This window comes from Microtus pennsylvanicus, chromosome 1 (genome assembly GCF_037038515.1).
Source record: "Microtus pennsylvanicus isolate mMicPen1 chromosome 1, mMicPen1.hap1, whole genome shotgun sequence".
NCBI lineage: Eukaryota > Metazoa > Chordata > Mammalia > Rodentia > Cricetidae > Microtus > Microtus pennsylvanicus.
The window spans coordinates 113,512,226-113,533,890 of record NC_134579.1 but is presented as its reverse complement, the minus strand read 5'-3'; the positions used below and the strand labels follow the sequence as shown (position 1 = coordinate 113,533,890).

At 47.4% G+C, this 21,665-nt stretch overlaps 2 protein-coding genes across 2 annotated transcripts; both read right to left on the bottom strand.

Moving 5' to 3' along the window:
• Positions 1-3,856: 3,856 nt before the first annotated feature.
• Positions 3,857-5,854, bottom strand: Hcar2 (hydroxycarboxylic acid receptor 2). Its single transcript, XM_075979172.1, has one exon. It carries the CDS (start codon positions 5,742-5,744, stop codon positions 4,662-4,664), a length of 1,083 nt encoding a protein of 360 aa, XP_075835287.1. The 5' UTR covers positions 5,745-5,854; the 3' UTR covers positions 3,857-4,661.
• A 9,879-nt stretch (positions 5,855-15,733) lies between these two features.
• On the bottom strand, positions 15,734-21,266 carry Hcar1 (hydroxycarboxylic acid receptor 1). The gene has a single exon (XM_075979168.1). It carries the CDS (start codon positions 20,779-20,781, stop codon positions 19,750-19,752), a length of 1,032 nt encoding a protein of 343 aa, XP_075835283.1. The 5' UTR covers positions 20,782-21,266; the 3' UTR covers positions 15,734-19,749.
• Between the last annotated feature and the right edge of the window lie 399 nt (positions 21,267-21,665).

Below are 21,665 nucleotides of genomic sequence, written 5' to 3'. Positions count from 1 at the left end.
TACCGCAGCTTTTGGTAGCATATGATTAAATTATTATAACAAAAATTCCTTTCCTATTACTGTAAGAAGAAGTAAATGTAATTTCTTCTCAGGAAGTCTGGCTGTCTAACACTAACAGCTCCAGACTCAGTCACCAAAGAATTGTACAAAAAAAAAAAAGAGTCTAAACTGGATAGTGATGGTGCACACCTTTAATCCCAACACTCAGGAGGCAGAAGCAGGTGGATCTCTGTGAGTGGTCTTTAGAGAGAGTTCCAGGACATCCAGGGCTACACAGAGAAACCCTGTCTCAAAAACAAAACAAAAAAACAAAAACACCACCACAAACAATAACAAAAAGCTTGTTCTCTGTTCTAGAGCAGCAGGGATAGCTCAGGCAGAGATAAGGACATTTACAGCCCAGTCCGATGACCTGTGTTTGATCCCCGGGCCCCACATGGTGGAAGGAGAGAACCAACTCTTTCGAGTCGGCCTCTACGTGTGCATCAGGGCACACACACACACACACACACACACACACACACACACACAAATATATAAGCATAAACTTGTGAACTGTCTGCTCCAATTTGTAGGGGCTTTTGTGGTTGTGTGTGTGTTTGCACGGATGTGTGCACACGTGCGGATGCATGCTAGGCCAGGGGTGGATAGAAGGTGCGCTTCCTCAACAACCTTCTTATTTTTGATACAAAATCTGTCACTGAACTTGGAGCTCTCGGTCCTGCTTGGCCAGGTGGCCAGTGAGCTCCAGTGAGCCCATGTTTCAGCCATCTCTGCCTAGGATTGCAAATGTGTGCTGCTGGGCCTAGCTTTCAGTTCATTTGTTTTTAGTTTTATTTGGTTTGGTTTGATTTGAGTTTTTTGTTTTGCTTTTTTTGTTTTTTGAGGTAGGGTCTCACTGCGTGCAGTGTTGGCTGCCCTGGAACTCACCATGTAGACCAGGCTGGCCTCGGAGTCCTAGAGATTCACCCGCCTCTGCCTCCCAATTGCTGATGGCATAGATGTGTGCCGCCACCCCTAGCTCTCAGGCATCTTACCAACTAAGCCATTCTCCTAGCCACCTTGTTTGGTTTGTTTTTCTGTTTCTTTTGAGACAAGGTCTTCCTATATTGATCAAATTGGCCCCGATTCACAGGCTCAAGTCGTCCTGCTAGCTCCTCCTCCCAAGCACACCTCAGGCCTACTTTACAGGTAAAGCCTGTTCCAATGTGAAGACATTACCAACTGAACCAAAAGCTGGGCCTGCCGGAGACGACCCAGATCCCTTGTTGCTGGTAACTGGTACAGTCTGAGACTTCGACAAACCCTTTCGCTGTCTGAGGCACCTGAAAGAACTGTTTCCTTCGCTAAATCACAGACCACAGAAGCACAGTCAAGGGCAGGGGATGAGGCCAGAGGCCTCCGGACAGGTCCTGTGTGTGGACAGCTGAGGCTTGTCAACAATGAAGCCAGTACAGCCCCAGACCACATCCAGGAAGTGTTTTGAATATTAAACTGAGCCACAGTTGAGGGCCGGGGTGTGTTGCCATTAGAATACTGGACATTGTCCAGAGTCCCACACACTGCAGAAGATTCCAGAGCGGGGTCAGGGGTAACTCGTCTAATTAATCTGGAAGGGAGGAGAGTTCCTGACATCAGAATGGGCATGGTCTTGAACCCCTGGTTTCTGGTTCTAGATTTAGGGGGTGATCTGTCCATGTTTGGAAAAGGTTACTGGGGACAGCTAAAAGGAAGTCCCTCTTTACAAAGTTCAGAGTATTTAGAATGTGTAGTCCCAAAACCGCCACACCCCCAAAGTCAAGAAAGCAGCTGTAAGATTTAGAGGGCATAAAGAAAATACATGCTGGGCGATGGTGGCGCACGCCTTTAATCCCAGCACTCGGGAGGCAGATGTAGGCGGATCTCTGTGAGTTTGAGACCAGCCTGGTCTACAGAGCTAGTTCCAGGACAGGCTCTAAAGCCAAAGAGAAACCCTGTCTCGAAAAACCAAAAAAAAAAAAAAAAAAAAAACCAAAAAAAAAAAAAAAAAGAAAGAAAGAAAAAAGAAAAAAAAAAGAAAATACATGCACAAGTTATTGTTTCCGGGGTAACCAGGGACCAGTGGGGCGGTTCAGAGGAGCACTTGACTGTAACCTGAGCTGGGCTTGATCCCCCGAACCTGAGCTAAGATAGAAGGGGAGAGCTGGCTCCACAAAGTTGTCCTCTGACCTCTGTGTGTGAACATTGGCACAATACATACATCATATACACAACAGCAGTAATACATAAAAACCTAAAGTTCAAAGAAATTATTATAACCGCCTTTCCAGTTGGCACCTGCTTGTACATACATTCATATACCGGCTTCCAGGACCTCCAGGGTGCCAAAACGCAAGGATTCTCAAATCCCTTGCGTAAAGTAGCACAATGTTTGCATCCCTGGCCTCAGTAGGTAAAGTGCTTCTCTAGCATATATGAAGCCCTGGATTTGGTCCGCAGCACCACACGGTAGGACATAACACACCTGGAATCACAGCGAGCAGGGATTAGAGTGCTGTTTCTACAAGCCAAAGAGCAGAAGAATTGCCGGCAACCGCTGAGTGAGGCAGGGAGCCGACTCTCCTGTAGAGCTGATGCAAGGAGCCAAACCCAGCCAACACCTTGATTTTGGATTTCTGTCCTCCCAAAAAGGACAGAATAAATTTGTATTGTTTTAAGCCACTCAGTTTGTGGTTCTGACTCACACCCATCAGATTCACGGTCACCTCAGGACCTCGGCACGCACTTACTCACCCCACTGCCTAAGCCCATATTTTTTTCCGTAGTTTGCTCTGTCTTGTTAACCTGGCTCAGCTCAATGTCACTTCCTCCAGGAGGCCTTCCCAGCCACCCCACCCCAGTCATTTCCACCGTCCCCACTGCCAGGCTTGGCTGTTAGCACCAATAGCTTTGCGGTTGTGCCTTTCCTTCCTTCCTCCCTGCCTGGACTCTGAGTCCAATGAGAAGAGGACACCTATCAACCTTGCTCCTGGCTGTATTTCCACCACCTAGAGAGTCTGGTGCACAGTTTAGTACAGGAAAACAAGAGGAAAGAATGTCAGCTGTTGACTTCAGCCGCTGAAGGACTGGGCGGTTCACCGCGGGCTTCCCTGTGAGTCACGCATCTGAACGGGGGAAATCCCTGCTCAGCTCTGCGCTCCTGTCTGCCATCTTTCCGAAGAAGGCAACCCCTGCTTTTAAATTCCTACCCATGGGAGCTGAAGGGAATAGAGACAATAAACTTCAAGCAAGCCCGTGAACTCAAGACTGTCCTTCTGTCCCCTGTTTCTTGCCTTCCGCCGTTTTGGCCTGGGAAATCTGAATATTTAAATTCTTATCTGCATCTAGCTCAGGGGGAAAAAGTTAAGCCTATCTTGCCAAAGGATCAAGGAGGGACAGAAACTGGAAATGAAAGTACAGCAGAAACTTGGACCCACAGCAGGCTCAAACCAGTACATCTCCTTTCCATCTCAGAACTGGGAACCGAAACCATTCCATAGGAAGCTCTCCCTTCCTCTTCCTGGGGGCGGAAAAAAATCCCACTGTGGTCTAATTCTTTTTTTTTTTTTAATGTACAGCTATTAATAGCAACACTCACCAAACTGTAAAGGGGAAAACTCCAATGCAAACTTTACTATACAGCCTTCCCAAATGCAACAGCCTTATGTCCTTCCCACCCATCCCTTAGCTATCTCATGACAGAGTTCCACACCCGTCTGTGCTTCGCAACACGCTGGACTTTTCTGCTAGGATACAGGTCATAACCCATACGGGTCTTAAGTAAGGAGCCCAACTCTGTGAACTCTAACCCAGACAGATGGCACAGCAGACTGTGTCTCCTGTTGAAATTTATTGAAATGGCAGATGGAAGTACAGAAACACAAGCATATGACCCAGGAGGATTCCACCCGCCCCATTTAATCATGGACACACATAAACCCCTTTTACAAAGAAAGGTGGACAGAAGAGGGAGGCAGCTGTCTTCCCTGAAGCCTTTTAACTCCTCAGTTGAATTTCTTGCTGATGGTTTAATTCCCTCCAACAGATAGTTCAGTCTCTCCTGGAGTTAGCCCCTTCTTACCACCATCGGAGACTCCCAGAACAATCAAAGCTTTGGAATCTCCTCCCGCTTCTCCATTTCTGCTCAAGTTTGGCTGAAAAGCGAACTGGTTCCACAGAACCCAAGTGACCTGCTGGCTTGTTCAATGACACCTGGGCAGAGATTCTCTCCAGCTCCTTGGCTCTCTTTGTCCCCCACTGGGTCCCACAGAGAGTCTAGGTAGGACCCTAGGGACTGAAGGACCATCCGAGGCTTTGAGACTGCTGAGGAAAGAAGCCAAGAAGCCATAGGCACGAATGGGTGTGTCTGGAGCTCAAACGCTGCAGGATCCTGTCCTCTTCACCCCCGCAGGCTTGGGAGACTAACAAGTTTCTACCTTCTGGATCTTCTGAGACTTCTATGGCAGCACCTTGCAACCAAGCCACTGACTCCATTATGGTGTTTCTCTAAATCAGATTCTCTGAATCTAGAAGTACCGAGAAACTGTGTGAGCCAAGTCTCATGATGTTACTCTGTGCAACGGCCAGATTGTTTCTCCAGAGAGCTCAGGCTGAGTGGCAACCTTCCTTCTTGGCATAGAGGCTTAACGAGATGTTGTGGCCAGATAAGAGGGTTTGCCTGGCTCACTGGGGTCAGCCATTAATGCCTCTGGAATACCTCTGACTGTGCTGGGGTCCCCCGTGAGCTCCACGCTCGTGCTTCGGTTATTATCTGTTTCGCTCAACGAGTTCCGCCGAAGGCAGCGGTTGATACACGTAGAGAAGAAGTTGGGGAAGGATGGGCTGGAGAAATAGTAGACCACTGGGTCCAGCATGCTGTTCATGTAGGTAAAGCTGAGGGTGGTGAAGAAGGCCAGGTCCGCAGAGGAGTAGATCTCACAGTTCCACACGTTGTTTCTGTAGAGGAGCCAGAAGATGCGGATCCGCACAGCCACGCTGGGCAGGAAGCAGATCACAAACACGATAGTCACCACCATGATGAAGTTGATGGCCCTCTTGATCTTGGCATGTCTGTCCATTTGTCTCTGCCTTAGGCTCCAGATGATCCTGGCTGAGCAGAACAGGATGATGCTCAGCGGCAAGAAGAATTCCAGGAGGAACATTGCATCATGCCACCTGAAGGTGTAACAGATGCTGAAGCTGCTGCACAGTTTCGCGTCTCCGTTGCGGGTCATCATGTTGGTGTAGAGGAGATGGACTGTCAGACCGATGGTGACACCCCACAAGAAGCAAGAGATGATGGTCGCCGTCCGGTTGGACATCTTGTTTAGGAAATGGTGGGGATGAACCACCCGGAAGTACCGGTCCACAGCCACCACCGTGAGGAAGATGATGCTGCCTTGCCGGTTCATGGCCAGCATGAAGAGCATCAGACGGCAGGGGATGTCTCCAAACCTCCAGTCCCACTTTTTGACATAGTTGTCCATCAGGAAGGGCAAGCAGATGATCAGGAGAAAGTCAGCCACGGCCAAGTTGAACAGGAAAATCCGGCTGGATTTCCAGGACTTGAGATGGAAACAGAAAATCCACAGGGCAAGGCCATTGCCCAGTAGCCCGAACACAAACTCCAGCCCCAACACCGGTGGCAAGACTTTGGCAATGTTTTCATCTCGGAACACACAGCAGTTCTTGCCATTTATCACCAGAAAATGGTTCTGTTTGATCATGAGTAGATCTGGTCAGTCCGCCCCAGAGCGTCTCACCTAGCGAAGGCTCAAGGCAAGTGTGTGTCTGTGGTGAACGTGTGGTCCAGCCCCCAGCTTTATGTCATGGCAGGGTGTTGAAAGAGATGACTGAATGGTTACCAGGAAACTACGAAATCGTTTAAAAAAAAAAAAAGCTAGCAAGGCTCTTATGCAACTTGCTGTTTGCATAAACAAGTAATGAAAAAAAATCCCTTAGGCAGGCGGCGGGAAGCACAACTTTTTCTTTCTTTCTTTCTTTCTTTCTTTCTTTCTTTCTTTCTTTCTTTCTTTTTTTTTTAGCACAACTTTTTCTAAGTGTAAAGGATAAGTTTAGGCAAGCAGACTGCGAATGAGTAAAATCTGAGGGCATTCCTTCTGAAGGCTGCATGCATGCACACTGGGGCGTTAATTGGCAGGAGAATTCATTCACTGCCGTTTGCTTGGCTCGCATAATTAACAAATTAACAATGGCATTGTGCTAAATGAACAGCAAGGCTTTCAGAAACAATAAGAATTCATGTGAAATTATACCGTGCATTGGTAATATGTATACAGTTTCTTCTCTCTCTCTCTCTCTCTCTCTCTCTCTCTCTCTCTTACTCTCTTTGTGTTTCTTCCTTTCTGTCTCTCTCCCTTTTCTTCTTTCTAGGATTGACTTTTATTTTTAATTATACATATATATATATATGCACGTGCGTCTGTGTGGGTAGGTGCCCCCAGAGGCTGCTGGGCACCGTGTAGCTGGAGTTAGAGGCAGTTAGGGCGCTGAACTCAGGTTCTTCGCAGGAGCAGTGTGCGGCTGACAGCTGAGTCAGCCCCTTAGCACCCCGTTCTTTGCTTTATTACTTGCTATGTCGCCCCAGGGGGCTTTAAATTCTCCATCTTCGTGCTTCTGTTCCCCAAGTTCTAGGATTTGCAGGCATGCAGTGCAGTGCCTGGCTGTGTGGTATTTGTAAAATTAGATTTGAATTCCAAGTCTCCAGAGGATGTGGAGCTCTGTCTTGCAGAAAGACAGCATTTCCTTTCCTCCCCACCCCCTTTTTTGGGAACATGATTGCCCTCCTATAGAGTATCTACCACTGAGTATTTTGTCATATATACATGTCAATATATATATATACGTAAGGTTTATAAATTTTTTGTTCTACTTTGAGTTAGAAATTGGAAATTTAGACACGTGTAAGATGGTATCTTAAAGTTGTCTTGATTTGCATTTCCCTGATGGCTAAGGAAGTTGAGCATGACCTTAAGTATCTTTTGGCCATTTGAACTTCTTCTGTTGAGAATTCTCTGTTCAGCTCAGTGCCCCATTTTATAATTGGGTTGATTAGCCTTTTACAGTCTAGTTTCTTGAGTTCTTTATATATTTTGGAGATCAGACCTTTGTCAGTTGCGGGGTTGGTAAAAATCTTCTCCCAGTCAGTGGGTTGCCTTTTTGTCTTAGTGACAGTGTCCTTTGCTTTACAGAAGCTTCTCAGTCTCAGGAGGTCCCATTTATTCAATGAGGCCCTTAATGTCTGTGCTGCTGGGGTTATACGTAGGAAGTGGTCTCCTGTGCCCATGTGCTGTAGAGTACTTTCCACTTTCTCTTCTATCAGGTTCAGTGTGTTCAGACTGATATTGAGGTCTTTAATCCATTTGGACTTGAGTTTTGTGCATGGTGATAGATATGGGTCTATTTTCATTTTTCTACAGATTGACATCCAGTTTTGCCAGCACAATTTGTTGAAGATGCTCTCTTTTTTCCATTGTATACTTTTAACTCTTTCAGGACCGTGAGGGGTGCACCCACACACTGAGACAATGGGGATGTTCTATCGGGAACTCACCAAGGCCAGCTGGCCTGGGTCTGAAAAAGCATGGGATAAAACCAGACTTGCTGAACATAGTGGACAATGAGGACTACTGAGAACTCAAGAACAATGGCAATGGGTTTTTGATCCTACTGCACGTACTGGCTTTGTGGGAGCCTGGGAAGTTGGGATGCTCACCTAACTAGACCTGGATGGAGGTGGGTGGTCCTTGGACTTCCCACAGGTCAGGAAACACTGATTGCTCTTCGGGCTGATGAGGGAGGGGGACTTGATCGGGGGGAGGGGAAGGGAAATGGGAGGTGGTAGCGGGGAGGAGGCAGAAATCTTTAATAAATAAAAAAAAAGAATAAATAAGCTGAAATAAAAAAAAAAGAAATTGGAAATTTAACCTTTTGGTTGCATACCAAGACCCACTATTGGCATGTAATAGACCTTTGTAGACTAGACTCAGGGTGGCCTAACCTTAGATTCCTATGGAATTATCCATGCTATGGTGACCACGAAGACGGGATGAACGGTGCTCGCACTGCAGGCTCCAGCAGTCTCCAGCGTGCCAGACTCCAGGCCTTAAAGAGCCGTTTGTTTTCTAAAGTGTATGAGTGTCTGTGTCAGGATGTTATGTACACCACAGTATGTGGTATGGCCAACGAGATCATAAAGGCATCAGATCCCCTGGAACGAGAGTCAGACAGTTGTGGGTCACCATGTGGGTGCTGGGAACAGAACCTGAGTCCTCTGCAAAAGCAGCCAGTGCTTTTAGCAGCTGAGCCGTTGTCTCTCCAGCCCACACTTTAAATCTGTCATCTTGGGCTGGAGAGATGGCACAGTGGTTAAGAGAACTCACTGCTCTTCTAGAGGTCCTGAGTTCAATTCCCAGCAACCACATAGTGGCTCACAACCATCTGTAATGAGGTCCGGTGCCCTCTTCTGTCATGCAAGCATACATGGAAGGAATGTTGTATACATAATAAATAAATAAATCTTTAAAAAAAATAAATAAATCTGTCATCTTGTGTTATCCTCCGTAGCCCATGGACCAAAAACTCTTGCTGATTATGACTTCCAACTGAGGTAAGGGGAGTTCAAAGAGGCAACGTGCCCAGATTACCCAGCGGGACTTGGATTTGAACCTGGCAGATCTCCAAACCTCTGCCCTCATCATTGTGGTATACTTGTTTTTATTTATTTATTATTTATTGGAAATTTTTAATTGCTTTCATGTATTTGGAAAGGGGGCAGATAAATGCTATGGCGCATGTGTAGAGGTCAGAGGAGAACCTAAGATGGTGGGTTTCCTCCTACCTGGGTGTTTAACTCAGGTGTCACGCTTGGCAGCAGCACCTTTACTCAATAGACCATCTTGCCAAATGATAATGTATTTTTCAAAAGATTTTTTGAAACATTGACTTTTAAAAAAGTGTGTGTGTGTGTGTGTGTATGTGTGTGTAGGTATATACATGTGAGTGCCCTCAGACATCAGAAGAAGGTGTCAGGTTCCCTGAAGCAGTGGACACGAGTCACCTGATGTGGGTACTGGGAATTGAACTCAAATCCTCTGCAAGAGCAAGTACTCTTAACTGAGCCATCTCACCAGACCCTTAAACAGGTTTTGAGACAGCATCTCCTGTGTAGCCCAGGCTGGTCTCAAGCACAACGCCTGACCACTGCCTCTTCTGCGATTGCCTTGAGCGGTAGCTGGCATTAACACTTGCTTGCCTTGCGGCCTGTGTATGCTGGTAGCACTCCCTCCCTGGATAAAGGTGGTCTTATTGATGTCGTGTATTGTGGTTTGAATATAAAGTGTCTCTCTACAGAGTCCCAGGCTTGAACACTTGGTCCCCAGCTGCTGGTGCTGTTTCCGGAGACTGGAGATCTTTGGCAATGGTAGCTGGAAGACAGATCACTAGGGACAGGGCCTGGAAGGTTATATTGACTTTTGGGTGAGTCCTCCTGGCCCAGCCACCATGTGAGGATCCCCACCAAGCGTTCCTGAGCTGCTCTTGACATCACGCTCCTCTATGTCACAATGGACTGTGACACTTAAGCCAAAACAGACCTCTCTGCTCTAAGTCGTTTCTGTCCGATGTTTGGTCTCAACATCGTGGAAGTAGCTCACACAATACTCAAGACCTAATCCTACGGGGCTGTGGACTAAGTATCAGAGAAACTACTGGCGCCAATTATTTCTGGCATCCAGAATCTGCACGGGAGTCTTCTTCCTAAGTTTCTGAGTTTTATTAATGTGTGTGTGCATACATATTCATGCAGGGGCGCTCGCCTATATGTGTGAGAGGCGTGGCTGAAGGCAACTTCAAAAGGAATCTTGAGCTGCCGCCAGGGTCTCTCACTAACCCCAGAACCCACTGTCTAGCCCACAACACCCCCCGGAGGTAAGTATTTTCACCGCACTGCGGTTACAGGCATGTGCCACATGTATGTGCTATCTTCACAAGTGGGTGCTGTGGATCTGAACTCAGAGCCGTGTGTTTGCACCGCAAGCTCTTTACCCAATGAGCCCTCTGGACAGCCGTCCTACAGTATTTCAAAGAAAGAGGTGGAAAGAGCAGGAATTCAAGGCCATTCTCAGCGCCAGAGGGAGTTGAAGGTCAGCCTGAGCTACAGAGAGCCACCACTCTGCCTCAAGACAGGAAAGACAGACAAACTGAGAAGGATGAGGAGGAGGAGGAGCCATTATAAGGTTGTGTTTAACTGCTAACCTAGAATCATTTGGAAGGAGCGCTTCAGTGAGGGGCTGTCTCACTGGGTTTGCCTGAGGGTCTGTCTGTGGGGGATTGCTCTAATTATGTTCACTGATGTGGGAAGAGCCCGCCCACTGTCGGTGGCACCATTCCCTGACTGGGGTCCTCAACTGTTGTCTAGTGGAGAAGCTGAACTGAGAGTAGCACTGGCTAGTGAGCCTGCAGACATTCATCTATCTGCTCTTGAGTGTGGCCGTAATGTAACCAGCTACCTCAACTTCCTGCCTTCACTTCCCCACAAAAGGAGACTGGAAAGACAAACTGAAATAAACCTTTTTCTTCCTTACACTGCTTTATGCCAGGGTATTTTCTCACAGCAAACAGAAATGAAACCAGACAGTCAAGAATAAATCTTTCTTTTTGAGGGGGAAGGTTTTTTTTTTTTTTTTTTTTTTTTTTTGAGACAGGGTTTCTCTCTATAGCTCTGGCTGTCCTGGAACCGACTCTGTAAACCAGGCTGGCATCGAAGTCAGAGGTCAACCTGGCTCTGCTGGGTTTAAAGGCATGTGCCACCATCCCCCAACCTATCACAGGCAAAATGAGAAAAACAACAAATAGTTAAGTTTGGAAAAAGAGAAAAGCCAGTAGCTGACTCTGAGTCCATGCTCAGTGGGCTGTGAAGCCCCTCACTTCCCCCTCAGCTTCCTCTGGTGGAAACTGAGGAACTAGGAGACACCTCTCCTCCCCCCACTTTCCTACAAAGCTCACATTCAAGGCTTCTAAACAGGAAGTTTAGGGAATGTAAATTGAGGCCTCTGGGTGCCAGGTCCTGGTACGGAATTTCCAGTCTTCCCACCTCGGGAGGGCACGCCTTGTCTTGTGCTGGTCTTTCTTTTCTGTATTTTTTTTTCTTACTGAGGCATGAGCTGTACAGAAACTTGTTAGAACGAATCATTTAGAGAGGCAGGCAATGAGTCTTCTGTCTGGTGGAAAGGAAATGATCCTCACAGGTATGACTCTCAAAACCAACATGAGCCCCTACACTGGGTGGGACAACTAGAGGTGTGCCACGGTACACAAAGGTGTTATCATTAATCAATTAATTAATCAACCATTGGGGGAGGGTCTCAATTTGTTGCCCAGGCTGACCTTAAGCTCCTGGGTCAAGGGACTCTCCTTCCTCAGCCCTCTGGGTAACTGGGACTACAGATGTTAACCACTGCACCCAGCAAACAGTTTTTAGAAGTTTGACACAGTGTGGTGGTATATGCCTGTGAGCCCAGGAAGAAAGCAGAGGCAGAAGGATCACTACAAATTCATGGTCAGCCTGGTTTACATGGAGGACTACACAGACCCTGTCTCAAAAAACAACAACAAAATTTAACTAACTAAAAATAACTAAAGCTGAGGGTTGGTAGCACAGGCTTTTAATCCCAGCATTGGGAAGACAGAGGCTGGCAGATCTCTTTGAGTTTGAGGCCAGCCTGGTCTACATATTGAGTTCTGGGTCAGTCATAGCTATATATGGAGACCTTGTCTCAAAACCAATGAAACAAAATTTTAAAAAATTAAGTAAATAAATATAATAGGGCCAGGGCTTTCGCTCAGTGATAGACTAGGAGCTAGCTAACGTGCCTCACACCCTGAGTTTGGTCCCCAACTCTACAAAAGCAAAATAAGAACACCAACTATCCTCTGTCGTCTGCTGGCTGTACATCAGGCCTTGCACTGAGAGATTTCTGAAGGAAACCTCCGAACAATGGGAGCTTTCTTCTGAACCCCAGACGAGGCACAAACCACACCCAAACACCTGTTTTCACAGAGAGATTCTTTATTAATCGGGGAAGAAAAGTTAAAGTGGCTGCTCTCTCACTCAGGCAGAGAAACAGCAGCAAGTGATCTTGCGGGTGTCATTTTAAGGGGAGGTCTGTGTTAGAAGGGGCCAGGGTGTAGTGGCTCCAAAAGCTACAAAGAAACCCTGTCTCAAACAACAAACAACAAACAAGCAAACAGGTAAAGGGGGAACCCCGTGTTAGGATGAAGTGTTTAATTTTAACTGGGCATGTTGAGTAGGGGCTTTTGATAGCTGGGCCTTGGTAGTCAGCCTCAGGAAGAGGAAGTGGTCAAATAAGGAAACTTTGGTGCCAGTTTCAGGACTGTAATCTAATGATTTTTAGTAAGGCAAAGGGAATGGGGAGAAGGGCAAGGCCTGCCAGAGCCACACGCCTGAATGGGCTCGTGGCCATCACTTTCCATGTGTGACCTCCCTTTATCTTCACACGAGGCCAGGGAGGGAGGTGTCGTTATTATCCCTGTCTCAAGACTGGAAAAACAGGGCTTAGAGCAGTGGTCCTCAACTCTCAACCTCCTTAATGCTGTGACCCTTTTTTGTTTTGTTTTGTTTTGCTTTGCTTTTTGAGACAGGGTTTGTCTGTAGCTTTGGAGCCTGTCCTGGAACTAGTTCTTGTAGACCAGGCTGGCCTCGAACTCACAGAGATCTGCCTGCCTCTGCCTCCAAGTGCTGGAATTAAAGGTGCCACCACCACTCAGCTGCTGTGATCCTTTAATACAGCTCCTCATGCTGTGGAGAACTTAACCATAAAATTATTTTCATTTGTACTTCATAACTGTAATTCTGCCACTGTTACGGATTGTAAATATCTGATAAGCAGGATATCTGGTATGTGACCCAGGTAAAAGCGTCGTTTGATGTCCATAAAGGGGCACGACCCACTCACTGGCTTAAAGACTTTAAGTAGGAAGCTGTCTCATGTCTGCTCCTAACCTTGGTTTCTGTTTTAGGTATCTGCTAACGAGTCACCACCAAACCCGAAGCTTTAAAACATTCCCCGCTCCCATTTTCCTTCCTGGTTTTTGGATTGACTGGACTCAGCCGGATTGGTCCCCTGGGGGCTTTCAGCTAGGGCCTAGGCTAGATTTACACTGAAGAAGTGTGGGTTCCTTTGTTTCTTTTTGCTGCTCCAAAATACACTACAAAAGCAACTTAAGGCTTCGGTTTGGTTTTGGCTCACAGTGTTGGGGCAGGTAGTCACCACAGACCAGCGGTCGGGAAGCAGAGCGAGATGAATTTGAGGCAGCTTTCTCCTTTTTATCAGTGTGACCCTCCAGCCAGTAGAGTGGGGCTGCCCATACTTAGGGTCGGTCTAACCTTCTCCCTTACCCTCCCTAAGACCTTCCCAGACACCCAGAAGTGTGTCCCCAGCAGACACGAGGACAAATCCTGACAGATGGGTTCCTTGCTCTCTTCGCATGACTGTCTGCTTCTTAGGGTGGCTTCTTCATGTGACCCTGTAATGTGTTTTCTGTGCATGGCATAGGCTGGGCTGTGCGTGGGCTTCGCTGGGTTTTCAGAAGTCCACAAGAAGACCTTCTTAAAGCTGGGCTTGGGAATCTCCGGATACCTCTCTTACCACATCACGGCAAGGCTTCATGTTCCATGGAGACAGCAGACACTCATAGTGTCAAGCGGCAGGAAGCCCAATTTCTTGGAGGACATTTTGGAAGATCTCCCACTGCAGACAGTACAGGACTCTGAAGGCTCTTGTGGCTGGTAGGGGACATGACAGCCCTGGGGCTCTAACAAAGGAGATCTAGCAGGGGAAATAAAGTGGCAGAGAGAGCATTAGTTGCACTGACCGGTGTGTATAAACATATCTACGGTATAAATCCACGTATAAGCATATACGTATTTGTGAATACGAATAAAAAATACAGTGAGGAAGGGAAGTGAGAAAAAAAGAATTCTTTCTGTATTCATTTACTGAGATAGGCTCTCACATAGTTCAAGGCTGACCTAGAACTTCCTATATAGCTAAGAACAACTTTGAACTTCTAATCCTCCTGCCTCTACCTCCTGAGTGATGGAAATCCAACGTAAGCTTCCACTCCCAGTTTATGCAGGCTGGGGATCTAACCCATAATTTGGTGCAGACTTCTCTCTCCAATCCAGGGGTTGTAAGCGTGTGCCCTATGCCTAGTGCTGTCTTGAGACTCTACAATGCTTTTTAAAAGGGGGGACTTAAAAGTTCCATTTTGAATTACATCCTGCAGACTGCAGAACCAGCTCTGCAGCCTGGGATGCGCCCATAGTGAGAACGGGGTCTTGCATCATTCCATGTGGAGCTGAAGGCTCAGAGGCCAGCAAGGCCCAACCTTGCAACACAGCCCCGCTTCCCTTACAAAAGCTTTAACAACTGGTTTAACTCTTCATGCGCCAGAGGTCTAATCCCTCCAGGCACTATGCATGCATTACTTCAAACCTTGTCATAACCATTTTTCCTTTAATTAAAGGGTAAGGCATGTTGATGAAGATTTTTTCAAAAATATATATTTTTTAATTGACCTGTTTGTTGTGATTGGTGTTTTGCTTTTATTTAAGATTACCATGTTCATGCAGTACTTGTGGGGGCATGGGGTGGATGTTGGATCCCTCAGAACTAGAGTTATAAGTTGTTCTGAGTGGTGGGTGCTGGGAATTGAACCTTGATTATAGACAGAAGTTTCTGTCATGCCCAGTCCCGCAGCCATTCAGTCCCAAAGAAAAACACAGAGTCTTATATTAATTATAAACTGTTTGGCCTATTAGCTCAGGCTTATTATTAACTAGCTCTTACAACTTAAATTAACCCACCAGTCTTGTCTATGTTTAGCCACGTGGATTGGTACCTTTTATCAGTGAGGCAGTCTCATCTTGCTTCCTCTGTGCCTGACTGGTGACTGAGTCTCTCTGCCTTTCCTCTTCCCAGAATTCTCTTAGTCTGGTCACCCCACCTATACTTCCTGCCTGGCTACTGGCTATCAGCATTTTATTAAATCAGTACGAGTGACAAATCTTTACAGTGTACAAGAGTGTTGTTATCCCACAGCACTAGATCCTCTACAAGTGTAGACAGGTTTTTTATATATATATATATATATAAGATTTATTTATTATGTATACAGTGTTCTGTCTACATGTATCCTTGCATGCCAGAAGAGGGCACCAGATCTCATTACAGATAGTTGTTAGCCACCCTGTGGTTGCTGGGAATTGAACTCAGGACTTCTGGAAGAACAGTCAGTGCTCTTAACCTCTGAGCCATCTCTCCAGCCCCAAAGCTAGTGTTTTTAACCACAGAGCCCATCTCACAGCCCTAGCAAACACCTTTTATCCCAGCCTTCAAGAGGCAAAGGCAATGGGGGGCTGGAGAGATGGCTCAGAGGTTAAGAGAACTGGCTTCACTTCCAAAGGTCCTGAGTTCAATTCCCAGCAACCACATGGTGGCTCACAACCATCTGTAATGAAATATGCTGCCCTCTTCTGGCCTGCAGGGACATATGCAGGCAGACCACTGTATACTTAATACATAAATAAATCTTTAAGAGGCAAAAGCAAGTAGATCCCTGAGATCGAGGCTAGCCTAGTAAATACAAAGAGTTCCTGCCCAGTCAGGGCTACATAGAGACACCCTGTTTCAAAAATAAAATAAAATAAGTTAAGAACATCTATTCTGAGGGTGTTCCAGAACTCATTTATTTTCCATTGTCAAGGTCAATTAAAAACAATTGTCATTTTCTTTTTATATAGGTTTTTGCTTTCCCGGGGAAGGGAATCATTTCCTCTAAACCCATTGTTTTCCTGTTTCAGACAGCCCCACGCCCCAGTTCTCAAGAACACTTTCTGGTAAGACAGGCTTTGTGTCACACTCGCCAGCTTCAAAGGGGAAGTGCACGGAGAGTCAAGGCTATCCTTGAGGTCTTGTTTCATTTTCCTGGCTTCCAGCTTGCTCTGGCTGCTTTGCGGTGAGAACCTCTGTCCACAGGCCTGCCGTGGGCTTCTGGGGATTGGGCCTTTAGTTCCTTCCCTTGGAAGGCCACTTCAGAGAAGTTTCTGAGCGATAGCCACACTTGAGAGGCATGCTTTCTTTCAAAATCCATTTTTATTAGGATCAAGCAACAAAGGAGTGAAACATGGCGCCCCAGGGTTGAGTTAAAAGCCGGGGTTTTCACAGATTTCTGTTTATTTTTGCATGTAGGATAAACATGTGATTCTCATGCGAGTGGAGGTGGAGGCCAGAAACCAACCTCTGGGGTCATTCCTCAGGAGGGACGTTAAAAAAGTGTTTGTTTAGTATGCGTGTGTATGTGTATGCTCTTGTGTGCACACGCATGTGTGAACACACAAGAGGAGGTCAGAGACACACTACAGGGGTCAGCTCTCTCCTTCTGCCGCCCAAGTTTCTGGCTGGATCATGTTCAGGCCTTGATGGTGAGGGCCTTCACCCACTGAGTGATCACATCAGCCCCTACCGTGTTTGCCTGTTTGCTTTGCCGTCGTTTTGTTTTGGAGACAGTCTCACTGAGTCCTCGGGCTTACCCATTCAGCTAGGCTGGTCAGTGAGCCTCTACTGTCTTCTGTCTCTGCCTCCCCAACTCTGGGATTAAAAGCTTGTGCTACCCTATGAGTTCTATGACTGAACTCAGGTCCTCGGGACGGTGTGGTAGGCTTTTCACTTACTGAAATAGCTCCCGAGCCAGTTTCCACAGATTGCAATCATGTGGCAGAGGCCAGTAGATCTCAAGTTCAAGACCAGCAAGTTAGCTGGGTGGTGGCGGTGCACACCTTTAATTCCAGCATTCAGGAGGCCAAGGCAGGCAGATCTCTGAGTTCAAGCATAGCCTGGTTTACATAGTGAGTTCCAGGATAGCCAGGGTTACACAGAGAAACTCTGTCTCAAAAAACAAAACAAAAAACCCCCAAAGACCAGCAAGTTCCAGGCCAGGGTTATGTAGTGAACCCCCTTTTCAAAAACAAAATAATAGTAATAATAATGATAGTGTGAAGAAAATAAAGTAAAAGACAAAGAGGATATGTGGTCCTTGATTTGATGCTGGAAGGACTTCCTGGCTTGACTCCTTCCTAGGAAGCAGAAGTCAGGCAGTAACAACGGAGTAGCTGCTTAGGGACACTTGACTCTCGTGTGTCCGCTTCTTTCTATGGACTTTCTGTGTGCCGTGTGCTCACGTGGCAGGCACTGCAGGGTCACCATGAGGTTCTGAGTCCAGGCTTACACAAAGTTCCCTTTTCCTTTCCTGTCTCTTTCTTTTGACCACTCTAGAGTCCAAACATCCTGTTGCTGGCACTCCGGGCTCTTCCATTCTTTATCTGAAGCCCTCCTCCCCACTATGGGACCGCACATGCTCTCTGTGACTACTGAGAAAACCAGCAGCTTTCTCTCTTCCCCCTCTCTGTCTCCCTCCTCCTCACTGTGGGGCCGCTCATCCACTCTGTGACGACTGAGAAAAGCCAGCGGCTTTCTCTCTTCTCCCTCTCTGTCTCCCTTCTCCATCTGCTGAGATGTACAGCTTGCCTGCCATGGAGTTTTTCTTTTCAACTTGAATAAAAACTACCCTCCGAGGGCTGGAGAGATGGCTCAGTGGTTAAGAGCATTGCCTGCTCTTCCAAAGGTCCTGAGTTCAATTCCCAGCAACCACATGGTGGCTCACAACCATCTGTAATGAGGTCTGGTGCCCTCTTCTGGCCTGCAGACATACACACAGACAGAATATTGTATACATAGTAAATAAATAAATAAATATTAAAAAAAAAACTACCCTCCGAGCTTAAAAACAACCACAAACCACATGTGATGTCGTTAGGTCATCTTTGAAAACTCATAGCCAGATGTAGGGTCTCATTCTTTACGTGCACACAGTCATTCAACAAACATTTATTTACGTCTGTTATAAGCAGGTCCTGCTAGGCACTTGGGACGAAAGAGTAAAACAAAGTCCTTATGAGTCAAGATTGTATACTCATTGACTTTGCCCTAACCCTTTGGAGGCACTAGTACTTCTCTTGGACAAATGGAGAAACCAAAACTGAATGTGGTTATATAAACTCTCCCCTAAGAGCGCTTGTCTAATAAATGTTTGACTAGGATTCAAACTGAGATCCACTTGACTGTGCAGCCAATTGTTATAACAAGTGTAATTGTTATCACATTAATTAATTAATTGTGTGTGTGAGCATGTGTGTGTGGAGGGGGGCATAGGCCAGAGAACAACCTTTGGGAGTCTGTTTTCTCCTTCCCACATGGCTCCCAGGGATACTCAGGTTGGCATCTTGGCAGCAGGCTCCTTAACCCATGAGCCATCTTGCCAGTCCTGTAGCCAGACCATGGTTTTGGCTACCAGGCTGTACACCGCTTCTGGCAAGGGAAACAGTGTGGAGAGCCTAGAGGAGTGTCTCAGGCTAAAGACATAAAAGTTGTCAAGGTCCCTGCTGGGGGAGAATGCTCTGGGAATCGGAGAAAGTGCGAACAGAAGGATGACTGGCACCTGTCACCCCTTTGGAAGAGGAGCTGAGCTTGACACGGGATCTGTTTTCCTTCCTCTGGGACAGGAGCCGCCTGCGCTTCACAAAATCATCTAGTGGTGAGAGTTCCAGGCAGTATCTGGGAACACGTGAGCAGAGGGAGGCCACAACAGGAGGAGATCCTGACGATTGGCTAGACACTGTTCACCAAAAGGGAGCCGAGATGAAATGTCTCTGGCCGCCCCCTAGAACTTCACAGCCTCCCAAGAGTTGGCAAACAAAGCTCCAGCTAAACTGGGAGCAAGGGGTTGAGAACGGAGTTCAGTGGTGAGTGCTCGCCTAGGCCTTGTAAGGCCCCAAGTTCATTGCCCAGCACCAAAGACAAAACAGATGGGGATACGAGATAGTGCTGGGCTGCACAATACAAATTCAACAAGGAATGGAGAATGAATGAATGAATGGGAAGCTGGAGAAACTAGACTGGTTTGTCGAGTCCCCCAGCATCTTCTTTGAAAAGCAAACAAACAGGCAAAACCAAACCACCTAAAATCAGAAACGTATGAAGCTGTAAAGTTAGGGTAGATTCTTTTTGCTGTCCTCCTGGGCTACCTGGAAGTTCAAACACTGGAAAGGAAATATACAGAGGCTCCCCAGGGAAGATGAAACACAACCAGGACCCAGCATCCCCGTGTAAAGGGTCTCACTCAGCTGGACAGAAGTGTATCCACCCAGTCCAGGTTCAATTTATTTTCAGCCCAGGAAATACTGACAAGTTATCAAGTTCATTAACTTTCTCAGAGCAAGAACAAGACCATATTCTCAGCCATGTAAAGTGACAGAGGCTCTGAGCAGTTCCTAACCCAACACATGTTTTTCTTCACACACACACATACACACGCACACACACATGCACACACATGCATGCACATACACACGTGTGACATCCTCTTACCATAGCAATAAGAATATTTAAACACAACTAACTCACTTCAAGCAACTGGACCCTTCTGGAAAAGGCAGAATGACATGGAATTCATTTCCACCTGAGAGAAAGACACAGCTGAGAAACAGCGGTGGCATTTTTGAAGTCCCCACCCATTTAACTCACAGTTGCCCATCCCTCCGCCTTGTGGTTGGGCTGTTTGCCTTAACGCCATTCAACACACTTGGAGATCCCACTGCCCCTCTGACAGCCTTTGGGAGCTATTTGCCCCATCGACGGAGCTCTGACGACAGAGGGTGGAAATCGGCATCTCTTCTGACCTCTGTGTCTTCAAGTGTCCTGGGCGTTTGGGTCTCAAACTGCAGATTTTGAGACTGGTATAGAACTTGGGGAACGAGGGGCTTGAGAAATAGTAGATGAGAGGGTCCAGCATGCTGTTCAGGTAGGTGAAACTGAGGGTGACGTGGAGGGCTGTGTGGACAGAGGAGTCACAGGCACTGGAGGGCACTGTCCAGAGGAAATAGAGCCTGGCTAACACACTGGGCAGGTAACACGTGATGAACACAGCAGCCACCACCATGATGAAGCGGGTGGCCCTCTTCATCCGAGTCTGTCTGGCCAGCTGCTGCCTCCGTCTGAGGCTCCAGACAACTTTGAAGGAGCAAAACACGATGATGGCTAGAGGCAGGAAGAACTCCAGCTGGAACATGATATCATGCCACCCGTTGGCTGACTCCATGATGAAGCTCTCACAAGATGACCCTGTTTCCTGCACACACAGGTGACTCTCCATGAGAAGGTACATAGTCCCCAAGATGACCAAGGTCCAGAGCACACAGGCTGCCGCAGCTGCTGTCCGGTTGGATATGGCATTCACCGGGTGGTGGGGGTGGACCACTTTGAAATACCTGTCGGCAGCCACCACAGTGAGGAAGACAATGCTCCCCGCCCTATTCATGGCCAGCATGAAGAGCACCAGGCGACAGGGAATATCCCCAAAGGCCCAGTGCCTCCGTCTGAGGTAGTAGTCTGTCCGCAAAGGTAGGGAGATCATGAGGAGAAAATCAGCCACGGCCAAGTTGAAAAGGTAAATAGTACTCGGTTTCCAGGTCTTCGTGTGAAAGCAGAAACCACACAGCGCTATCCCGTTGCCCAGGGCACCAAGCACGAAGGCCAGGATGAGTAGCGGTGGCATCACCTTGGAGATGGGGTCTCCCTCGATGAGACAGCACGACCCGTTGTCCATGGCAGTCGGAGAGAGGATGAATGTCCTCGGGTGACCGGCACAAGGGCTATCGGAATACTACCACTCCCACTGCCGCTGAGCCCTTAACCTCATCACCCTGGGATGCAGACGCTGCACCCACAAGAGAAACTTCAGCCAGGAAACGAAAGCCTGGAGCAGGCCCTTTCTCTTCCTCAGCCTGGATCACAAGCTCCATGTCCCCGGCAGGGGTGAAGGTTGTGGCTGGGCCAGGCTCTGAAGTGCAAACTGTTTTCCACACATGGACCTTTCTGGGATACGCTCTGGTGTCCGATGGGATGTGTGCTGCCCTGGAATTGCTGGATCCAGCCGTGAGAGGATTTTTCTTTCCTGCTTCTTCTTCACAGTCTGCTCTGCAGAGTGCTCAGAGCTGCCCAGAAGGCTTGGGGGGAAAAGTTTGTTTGCCCTCCCTCCTGGTGGAGAAATCTAAACATTTCCTGGAGTCATTCCGGGCCTCTGCCTGGCTCCTTTCCTCCCTAACCTTTGCCTGACTGGCCCGTCCTCCCCACTCCCCTGGGACACTCCCATGCAGTGCCAGAGAGACTGTGTTTTGTAGCCTCTCAGGGCTACTTCCTGTGCCCATACCCAGAATTACAACCTTCAACACTCAGGAGGGTATGCAGAGAAACGCGCTTCTAAACATGACATCTGTCGGGTATCAGAAAAATCTGTGTGGGGGAAGGGTGTGGCTCAGAGGTGACATGTGCCAAACTCTGGGCTCTACTTCTATCGCCAGTTCCTTCTAAAAGGGGTATATGAAGGTCCCATTTTCCCCTCCTGTCTCCACAAGGCAGCCTCTTCCAGAGGAGTTCTGGTTCTCTTCCTGTTCTGCTGGGAAGTAGAACCTAGTTAGTTACTTTTGCAAA